The sequence below is a fragment of the Motacilla alba genome, chromosome 5 (assembly GCF_015832195.1).
Source record: "Motacilla alba alba isolate MOTALB_02 chromosome 5, Motacilla_alba_V1.0_pri, whole genome shotgun sequence".
In the NCBI taxonomy this organism is placed as follows: Eukaryota; Metazoa; Chordata; class Aves; order Passeriformes; family Motacillidae; genus Motacilla; species Motacilla alba.
In genome coordinates, this window is record NC_052020.1 from 30300904 (window position 1) to 30312308 (window position 11405).

Sequence of the window (11405 nt, forward strand, 5' to 3'; positions counted from 1 at the left end):
AAGAAATATTCTTTCCTTCCTGACTGAAAACTGTCCCCATTGATGAACATGCGTAATCAGTTTTTAGGCGTAATCCATACAACCTGTGGTACCTTGGCTGTAGCCAAGTCATGTCATATATATCAAACAGGATAATGGATCAGAGACCTTCAGGGAAAAAAAACATCAGCTGAACATCTGATATTAATCTCCCCTCTGAAATGACAGTAGCTTCATCCTCTAGCACAGTCTAAAGTAAATTCTCTGTAGAAGTCACTACACAATGAGTAAAATTTTTATTTTACATAAATCACTGTAGCCTAAGGGTTCATAATGTGTCAGCTGATCCTTGGTGTCTTGGAGGTTGTGTGAAACTGAGATTTTGATTGTAGAAAGCATTTTTCTCTATTAAATGTTGCATAGCGTTTCCAACATTTTAAATATATATTATGATATCTTCTATAGCTCCTATTTCATGGGCAAATGCATTACACATATCTAAAAATAGTGTTTTCCTTATCATTATAATCTTTGTCAGGGAAAATTGTGCTACTCTGTTTTTAGAAGCGTTAAGGATTGTAAAAGCTGGAAGTAACTCCCTATTGCTAACCTCTTTAAGCAACATACCCTTTGCTATTCTTCACCATAACCAACTAATATCAGTCATTATCTTTAATATAAAATTTTATGAAATGTCCTGTGTGATAAAAATGATGGGATTATGCCAGTCTCTGAATAAGAAATTAAGTGAAAAGATACATCTGAAAGCTATGCATGCAGTGACAGCTTGAAGGAAGCACTGAAAGTGTCCTACAGGAGACACAGCTTTCTTCTGTCACTTGCCATGGGTCATGCTTGCCGTGGTAGGTAAGTGATGTGCTTTGTGTCACATGGTTGAGAGAGAGACTATTGGCATTTCTGCCGTGAGAGGCTGGGAATATTTCAGTCAGCATGTGACAGTCTTTGTGGGCTGGTGCTGTCCAAAACTATTTCTAACCCCAGCTGCATTGCCTCAACAATCCTTTAGGAATGTGCTATTTTGCTTTCAATAACTAAAATCTTAAAGAGTGTCTGTGTGTGTGTGTGTCTGTAGGTATTCACAGCAAACCAAGAAATATGAGAAAGTGCATGCTCTGGTAATTAAAAACCAGTCAGATCTCATGGAAGACTATGCAAAATCAAAGGCTTCTCAATGCCTTGTGGACATTAGGCTTCTTTCCTAACTTTCATCACAGAATCTATCTAGAACCTAGCGAGGATGCTGCATAAATTTTGTGATTATGGAAATGTATATTTAAATTCAGTTTGAATTGAAAGACATTAATATTTGTTTAAGGATTCTGCCAGTGTATCTCTCAAGCTGGTTTATGGCACTGCTTTTCATTAATTATATTTTGACAGAAGAAATTCTCGCCTTTTTTTTTTTTTTTTTCAGACTGAAGAACAAATGAGCCTCTCTGAAGAGCAGCTTAAGACCCTTCTGGAAGAATGTATGCAGCCTCAGAGAACAATAAGTAACGTTACCATGCCACAGTCTCAGGAATCTCTTTCTTTTGGATTAAGTCCCCCTTGTTACACAAGTCAAGACTCCACTCTTCACTCCACATCTAGTCTTTCCAAAATGTTAGTTGAAGACCATATTGTAGGGATGTTAATGGCTCAGGAAAAGGCTGGACTCGAAGACAAAAGCTTATGTGTTAATGCAGAGAGCAAAATCCCTGGCTACTATACCAGCAAAGCATTGGCTGGTAGTCACTTATCAAAGGATTCACTGGCCCAAACAGAGGAACCTGATGACCTAGAAGGTTCACAGAAGATGGAAGATAAGAGTATTACTGAAGGTTACTTTATGTCAAGAGCACTCAACACAAAAAGATTGAAGAAACCTTCTTTCTTGGGTGAACCATTATATTGCATCAGCATGAACAATGAACCGTCCACAGAGGCTGACATTCTCAGCATACCATTGCAAACCAAAGGAGGTGAGACTCTTAACAACTCTTTAGAATAGGCTTTTGAGTATAATGAAAAAACCTAAGCAGGTTCTCACCAAAGGTATGCACCAATACACACTGATTATTACGGTGGGACAAGAATGTTTAGAAAACATAAAACTGTGCCAAAAGTAATACACACAAAATAACAGAATGTTTATTAAAATTTGTACCCTGAAATAATTGACTAGGAGTTTTACGAAGTATATCACTGATGTTGATTAATTCTGTCAACTGGAAAACAGTGTTGAAAACACATATACATTACCTTTTAGGTAGTAGAAAGTCATGTTCACTGTTCTGTGGGAAGCAAATATTCTCGCAGTAGCTGGTACAAAAATTCACACGAAAATCCAAGTGTTCCATGAAAGTTTGTAATAAGGTAAACTCGGTCATATAGAAACAAACATGACCTGGCTATATTAAAGATAATAAACTGCTTTTAGAGAGTTTAAATTTGCACACATAAGATACCAAAATTAATAATACTGAACAATTACTTTTAGTTTGGTAAAAGAAAGAAAAGACTTTAACCAGCAAAAAAAAAAATTTTCTCTCTCTGGTATTATAAAACAATTGTGGAAATGTCTCTTGGGTTTTTTTTTTTTTTATGTTCTTTACTTATACATAATTACATAGTGATACTGTAATCTAAATCCATATTAGATTTTTAACCTAAGACTAGTTCTCTTTCTGGAAGGCCAGCTGTTCAAATAAGCCAGAATTTAGGCAGGTAAACCATTTATTGTTTTTCATAAAAGTTTTGACAGTATGAAATTTGTGATTATAGTGGTAGAATCTAATCTTACTAGAAATCAATGCATTTTGCTATGTTTGTTGATTGGTCTTTGTTATATTGGTAATCTGTTCTGGATTTAGAGAAACTTTTTTTCACATACATCACTAATTAAGAAGAACATTCTAATATCCCTCTGCTATGTTATAATTTCATAATTATGATCACAACACTTTCTTTGATTGTGTGTACCTAATCTTTCTACAATGATGGGAATTTTAATATTTTTCAAAGTGATTCTACCTGTCAGAATGCAGGAAGTCTTGGTATTGCTGTTTTTACACTGCCAGACAAAGTTGATATCCATACTTGCCTGCACTACTTTCCCCTTAGGAGATTTAAGTGCTAGCTTCTACATGAAGAAAATACAAATAGTAGCTGTGGAAAAGGTTGGATGGTTTTGGTTTGGCTTTTTTTTTTTCCTGGCAGGTTACTTATCAGCTACCTTCACAATTTGTCTTTGCTCTTCATGTAGATGCAGGCATCAGAGGAGCAGAGTGAGGGAAGAGAGTGGTCTGCCCAGAGGAGAGCAGGGTGGCAGTGGTGGTGGTCATGGGGGCACCACAGAGATCACCTCTGCCAGGGGCAACCTGATCTCATGCAGGAGTAACATGAATAACATACTGCACCACCAGCCTTCTTTGGCAACCAGCAGTGAGAAAAACTCAGTAACTTGCTGCCTTCACTTGAGTTAAAATTCTCCTTTAGTCCAAAGAGACGTAGCATGGTCAGAGCCAAAGAGCCAGCATGGTCTGAGTCCAGTTGACTCAGCCCCAGCTACCAGCTCCCATTATGAGTGATTTTAAGAGGGGATGTGTTAAATCAAGGAAAGCACCGTGCACTGTGACCACTGGGTAGTGAAGTGAGCAGGTAACTATAGATGTAGTCACTGTGAGGTGATTTTATTGCACAAGAGAGGAAGGAGATTTTCAATATTTAGTGGATTTCCATATGGGACATCTCATTGTAGAAGTCTACAAGGTGAGCGTGTTAACATTTATCACATAATAATTTTAAAAATCTTTGAGTCAAAACTGTATGTGTCAGAGTAATGTAATGGGGTATTTTGATTACCTGCTTTCACTAGTGACTGAAACAGATGATGAGTAATGTTTAATCCTGTAGAGTTCAAATCTGTATGGTTAATAGGCATCTTGGTTTTATGATGTTTTTGCATAAAAATTCTTTTTATGAGAGGGGAAGTATTCTGAAATTTCAGTCCCTTATTTTTTTTCATTTTTTACTAAGAAGCTAATTAATTTGTTTCCTACAAAGGTGACTCAGTTCTGTCTGAAGCAATTAGTTCTGGACATAGGCCAAAGGGTGTGTTATTTATTGAATTTGTAAACTTGCTTAATGTATTCTGTAGATAATTTGCTTGTTAGTTCAGACATGATTAAATGTGCTAATTGTATTGAGAAATAGAGATCCCAGTGCAATCCAGTTTAAGGCAAATACATCTGCAGATGAAGGTATGAGAAGTGCCAGGTGTTATTTTAATTTGTAAGAGATATTTGCATACCTGCATTTTGTTATTGTCTTAATTCTAAAGGACATTTAAATATGTATGAATAATCTTCTGTAAGTAGTTTGATTTTTTTTGCCCACTCTACATACAGTTTAAATTCTTTGTAGTGCTGGCTAAGCAAATAAAATTGTGTGAAACTGGTTTAGCACAATTTCAGTTTTGCATTCCTTATGGTACTGTAGTCTGTGATATAGATTTACTGTAATACATTAAATTATATCTATTTTCAGGAAAGCATAATTATTAGCATAATGCATATATATGTATATATACGAAGGAAACTCTCATGGGCCTTCAAAGATAAGTAATGCCTGTTTCTTGAAAGAAGCACTAATCTATACCCAGCTCATATGTATGTAAACATAGACGATGTTTACTGAGGTTAACAGAATGCAGACTTGCCCACATGCAGATACGAAAAGGCTGTTATTTCTCATAGTTGTATCAGCCAGTAAATTTTTATTTCCAGCTCCATTTTGAGGGGCTATATTAAGTAGAAGGGTTTTTAATAAACCGTTGTCATATTTTTCTTACAGCCGCTCAGCACCTTTTTCTTTTCTCTTTTTTCAGATCACATGAACATTGAAATTTGAGGGGAGATTGACTATATGCTTCTCTGCATAACTGTTTTCTGAAAGTGTAGCTAAACCTCTATCAGTGATATTGCACTGATAGGTATCATATCAAGGAACCTGATGGGAATAAATTATTTTAATTGAAAATGTTACATGAGTTGATTTTTTCTTTAGAGATTATTATTATTGCCATTGCCATTTATTGTTGCATTTTGGTTTCAAAATAAACTCTTACATTTCATTACATTTCCTGGGAGTGTTCTGTCTTATAATGAAATGTACACAGATATTGTGTAGCTGTGTGTCTGATAAGACATGTATGTCTTTGTAAAAAAAACCAAAACAACAAACCAAAAAACCAACCAAACTTGAAAAGTTTAGTATTTACTGATGGGGCTTTATTAGAGAGGGTGTGAAATATGTATAATAATTTCATTTTTCTTCACATATACACACACACAGAGTCTAGCTTTTTCATAAAGTTAGCTAAATCGTGTCTTCTGTTATCTCACTGCAGTTTGCTGGAGCTTGCAGCCTGTCTGACTCAGAGTTGTGACTCAGTGAAGCATCCCATTACTCAGTTTTTTGCCCCGGGGCTGTCTGTTGGCTGGACCCCTGGTTTGCTTGAAGGCTGGAATTGCACAAGTGCTCTGCTGGCTCAGAACATCAGCACTAGTCTGCTCAGGTCTGCCTGATTCTTGTCTGGGAAAATGGTAACCATACAGCAAACATTCATATCTTCGAGTTAAGAAATGCAATTAAATGAGGAAGGATGGCAGCCCCTGGTGAAGGCTTGGAGGGAGTAAAAGTAGAGGCATTCAGAAGTTTGCTCTAGCAGCTACTGGGTTGTGAAACCTTATGGTAATGGGGGAAGGGTAATGCAGCTGGTTTGGGTTTGAGAGAATAGTAACAATTCATTACAGGTTTTTGATTGTCTAGTCTTTAACTAGTATTTTTTCCTGATTTTTTTGGCTTATTTACTCAGCTGATGGTTGGTTTCTCATTTCATGTGCTCCAATGTCAGAATAAGAAAACATTATTAAAAAAACATGGTTCATTTTTAAAGTTTCTTTGAGTGGGGAAAGATATTCTAGCAAAGAAGACTCAACAGATTTTCCCATTGACAAGCTCTCGTGTGACTCCTTGACCTAAAAGGACAAATTGTTTCTCACATCCTATACCTATAATAGTTTAACATTCACCAAGAAAAGATGTATGGACAGTACATTAACCATACATGGGCTATTAATACATAGGGTTTACTTGGTCTAATATGAATGTTTAAATTAATGCACATATTGGCCCAGATTTTAATCTAACTCACAGAGTTGCCAGTAGGATTGGATGCACACTTCTGGGGCAGTTGTAATTGTGTGGATATAACAGAGATCAGAATCTAATCAATTTGCTTTCAGTTAAAAATCTAAATGGAACATAGTATTTGCAACAAGCCATTGCTATTTCTTTTTTTACTTTCTGATATTTTTACTTGTTCTTCAACAGCAATAACAAACCTTTGGATGTTCTGCATAGGATTGCTGTAAGCACATTTCAGGGAACTTTTCAAATCTCAGCTACATGTATTTCTTACCGTAAAAATATTAAGCCTGTGTCATAATTTTTTAACATAAATAAAATTAAAGCAATACTGACAAGTGATGAGTATTTTCTGTGCCTGTATGATATTCAGTCAGAGCTGTCTGCTGGCTCTGATCTTTCCACAGTCCAGTTGTTTTCACATGGAACTTGTGTTTTATAGAGAAACCTTATCAAAAACAGCGTTTCAAGTGCTGGGGCAGTTTTTGAAGAAATCTAAATTATGTTTAAAGATTGTATATATAATTTCTAGAGAACATTAAGAAAAATACTAAATAGTTCCTAATTTTCCTGTTTTATTTTCTTACCTTGAATCTCTTGCTGCTATAAAAAAGCTTTGACTAGCACCCTCAAGAAAGGGTTGCTGTTTTTAACAAAGACTTACAACATTCCTGAAGCCATACATCTTTTTATTTGCATCTGGCATTTCAGGGATAAGCAGGTAAGTTTGGATGGATATTGACTTGAAATGTATATTCCAACAGGAGGTCTGTAACTTAACTTTTAGTTCTGGGAAGTGCTGAGCACCCTGCACCAGTTGTAGTCACTCCAGGCCACAGGGACCTAGCACTCATGGCTTGCTATTGCAGAGGTGTGTTGGGTCAGTGCCCAAAGCTCAGAGACTGTAAAAAATTAGTGACTTAAGATTTATCTGTACTTGGTTTCTACTGCATTATATTAAACAATAGGTTGTTTGGGAATATTTTATTTCTTGCTTGATGTTGCAGGTGAAGTATCAATTCAAGTCCTCCTTTCTTTTTGTATTCTCAGTTTTAAGTAAAACTGTTGGAAAAAAAGTATTTGGAAAAATATGGTACTGGTGAGAGGTGGACAATAACAGATATTATATAAAATATAGTGACAAGGTCATTTGCTAAAACATCACTAATACCAGGGTAAAAGGAAAGTTGAGCCCAGGAGGATTCATGGGTTTTTCTTTGTTTTTCCAGTGACTCTGTGTTGTGACCTGCAATAACCCCTCCATTGGGGCCGCCACTTGAATTCCAGCTGCACTGGAATGTGGCAGCTTCTCCTCAGGGAGTGATGCAGTAGTGATGATTAAGATATTTAAATTAATTTTCTTTTGCAGCCTAACTTGGGATTTGGAAACAGGTTTTTTGAAATACATAGCTTTGTTCAGTATAAGTTGTATTTGGCAAAATATTCTGATAACTAACTTCTTTAATGACCTCTCTAGCTCCTTTAATCCAAAACTTAGCAGAGCACAGGAGACTGATTTTTAAAGTTATCCTTCTGATTTTTGGGCTTTGAGGTGTTTGAGGAACAAGAAGTTTCCTGTGTGCATGTAAATTCATGCTGTGTGTTCCTCTTATCTTTTTTCATACAATGATTTTACAGCACAGATAGATTCTTTGTTCCAAAAATTTAATATTGGTGACGGCAACATTGCCATGAAGAAAAAATTCTGGTGTGACTGCATCTAATTGCTGAGCAATACAGGACCAAATCATTCTATCTTTGTCACTGAGACCCCTCAGTGATATACATACAATGCTGGTGTTTGTGGTGGCTGGTGCTCAACTGTTGATACTAATTTTCTCCAGTGGGTATGTTTCAATGCGGACATGGTTTGCTCTCTTAAATGACAAACTGCATATTTTTTAACTCTGAAAGTGAAAACATTAAGGTGGTTCAGTCAATTTCATTAACATTATGTATATATATATTTATATATTTATATATATGCATATATAAGTTGTATGTATTAATTGAATATGTTATATAGAAAATATGCTATACATTTGAGTGGGATAGATTACAGCATTAATTTCAGTATACTGTAATGGTGTCAGAAGTTCACTCCAGCTTTAGTTATTGTCCAGACTTAGAGTGGTTGAGGCATTTTCATTTTGAAGAGTAGTGACAGAATATATATCCTGATTAAAAAAAAAAAGTTAAAAACTTTCTTGAATCTGAACAATAAATGAGTGAAATTGTTCTTTTATGTCCAGAATTCAAGTTTAAACTAAAGTAGTTCTACCAAGGGGTGAAAAAACTTTCAGTTTTGTCATTAAAAAAAAGAGGAAAACGCCCCACAAAAATGCTCAGCCTAATGCCTTTTTCCAAGACACGTGGGCTGGTGTCTGCTTAGTGGAGCTGTGGTGCATGCTTTCCTTCTCACTTCCCGAGCAGAACTCCTGCAGAGCCAGTGGGCATGCTGAGCGCAGAGTGAAAACAGGCTGGGCAAAAATTATCTGCTGCACAGATCAGAGAGGAAAGGGCTGCTTAAAAATGTCATCAGAGTAACAAGGACTAGGCTAGAAATGTGAAAAAGTATGCCAGTAAATTCATGTGCTGGAAAGGGTGCCTTTTTACCTCCATATCAGGGATGGGTAAGTGAGAGGCAGTTGTTTGCAAGTCAATTTCTGTGATTCCAGTGACTATGAGAATTTTTATATTTTATTAAAACCCTGTACTTGCTGGATAAAATTTCAGCAAATAATAGGAGAGTGCGCCTTTTTGTTATGCTTCTTAGAAAGGCTTTCTAAGCACAGCTTTGAAAAAGATCCCCTCTCTCTTGCTTTTTGCATGAAAAATTTGCCAGAGTTTACACTTCAAAGTGTGTTTCCTCCTCCACTTTTGAAGAGAGAGCCTCACCTCTGGGAGTCTCACAGTGTGAAGGACAGACACAAGACAAGGTGGTTTGGCAGATCCTCAGGAAGCTGACAAGTTAGGAGGGTTTATGAAAGCTAGGAAAAATAGTAATTGATTTTTTTCTTTAATTTAATTTAATTTTCAACAGATGTGCTTATTGAGAAATAATTGCTCCTTTATTTGTAGTGAGATTTAAAGGTCAGAAAAACTGTTTCCTTTTCAAATAGAATAGAGGCAGCTGAATACTACTAATGCCATAACCTACATTTATCCAATTATACGTTTCATTGAGGGATTGGCTAGAATCCAGATGCAGTGGTTGAAATAAAAGGCTCCCTGTCATTTATGTCTATGTGAAATAGTTCACTGCTTGCAATTGAATCTGCAATACCTCTTATGCTTAAAAAACCCCCAGTAAACTGGAATATTCTGGAGTGTGCAGTAACTTGCAGAGTGTTAAAGTGCATGAACAATTTTGCTTTGTGATATTCTGTATTCAGAACATTTTTTCCCTTAAAATCTGCTGTTTTCTTGTGGACATACTGATCTGTGCCATTGTTTTTTATTGTTTGCTTTGTGTATTTGGTATGCATAGTTTTGGTGGGAAGGGCATTGCTGGAGGCATTCTACCCTAATTTTACAATAACACTAAAATGGTCTCTGATACACATGTTGTGAGCAGAGCCGTCAAGGGACATGGACACAGAGTCTCGGCAGCTCTCAGTTTAGCCTTGTATGTTTTGCCTAGGCTAGGAGTTCTTCACTTTGAGAGCAGGTAAGAAATGAAAGACAAATGATGTCTGGGCTTCCTGGATTTGTTTAAGTTTGAACATCCATGTTTCTCTTGAATGCTTGTCTAACTGTATGGATTTCCTGTGGAAGATTTTTTCTTTAAGACTTCTGCTTGCCAAGCACTTTTTTAATGAGTTCTCTTCCTCTTGTCTTAACTCTGCTTAAATATTCATACGACTTTGTGCACCAGTTTTTTCTCTTTGGAAAAAGTGAGAAATAAGAACCAGAACTCCCCTTGTGGATACTTTAAGATGCTTACTTCTGCAATCGCAACAGTCCTTTCCAAAATGAATTTATGTTGAAAATCTACCACTTACTGTGGACTTGCCTGCAAAAATCATACCAATATCAGTAAAAAATGCACTACTGTCATTAAGATGCAGATCTTTCTACACTTATCTCAGTCTTTATCTCCATAGCTTATGAATACCTACTAGTTAAACTATTACACCTGTTGAATATAGATTTGGTGCAAATGACCAAATGACTTTAAAACTTTAGGTGCTGCATTTGCATGGCCTCTGAGAAGACCATGTTGTGGAAGGAAAACATCGTGTTCTCTACAACAGCATGAAATTAAGAGATTACTTATGCAAAAATAGTTGGCCAATACCAAGTAATTCTAGAAGTGGCATGCATTGGTTGGTACACTGACATGTTCCACTGATGAGTCTCCAGGGAGGCTGGGAACAGCAAATTTCCCACAGGCTTCTCTGCCCTGTGAAGTGTGGCCACCTTAGTTTTTCTTTAGTAGCTGTTTCTTTGGACAAGTAAAGGCCGAATTTACCTCAACTATAGCTCTTTCTTGTGTCCTACTGTATCCACACCCACCAAGCAAAAGGTGGGTGTACTTAAGCTATGGGTTAACACAAAGCATATGGCTTGCCTTTTTTATTGTAATGACAAGAAAAGCTACAAAAATGCATGCATTAAATTAACATGAAAGTTTGGCATGGCTCAGACAAGATCATTGGAATGGGCTGCCAAGGCTGCCTTCACCACAGCAGCAGCAGTTCTCTGTTTCAAACTTGTGGTTAGACCTACATATATCCATGTACAGATATGTCCAGATGTAGATACATGCTCAGAAAACTGTTGCATTTAAGGTATCTCCTTCTTCCTGCAAGTAAATGAAGGGATTTCTCCAGGTTGGAACCATCTTTGTTTTTTCTCAGTCTTCTCAGTGTCTTTTGGAGGCCAGAAGAGTTAAGAGACCAAACCTGCAGGACATGTGGTACTGCAGGCCCAGGTGAGATCAGATGGGTTACACTGACAGTGGACTCCCACTACCCCATCTCATTCCAGGGAAGCAGTCAAGCAGACAGTCCTGTAACTGATGAAGGAAGAAATTCCTGGCCCCTCATAACAGGCCAGGAGTTCTTTGCTCTCTCCTTGTTCTCAGTGGGAAAAAATTTAAATATACAGGACTGCTCTCAAAAGAGTAGTGACATAGAACAGGAGTCTTCATCCTCAGGAAAAGAAGATGTAAAGATTAATTTTCTACACCTGCATGACGCCCTCACTATGCT

The 11405-nt window shown here is 36.8% G+C and overlaps 1 protein-coding gene across 8 annotated transcripts in view; it reads left to right on the forward strand.

Annotated features, from left to right (window-relative positions):
* The window catches only part of FSIP1 (fibrous sheath interacting protein 1), a 69841-nt gene extending 64333 nt beyond the window's left edge, over positions 1–5508 (forward strand). For 7 of the 8 annotated variants that reach the window (XM_038138896.1, XM_038138899.1, XM_038138900.1 and 4 more), the window contains exons 12-13: positions 1415–1961; positions 5390–5508. In XM_038138896.1, coding sequence (XP_037994824.1) covers positions 1415–1961; positions 5390–5415 — 573 coding nt within the window. In that variant the 3' untranslated portion in view covers positions 5416–5508. Of the gene's footprint in view, positions 1–1414; positions 1962–4867; positions 5048–5389 lie in introns of those variants that run through there. The other variant, XM_038138898.1, reaches the window with a different exon arrangement.
* Positions 5509–11405: the final 5897 nt, after the last annotated feature.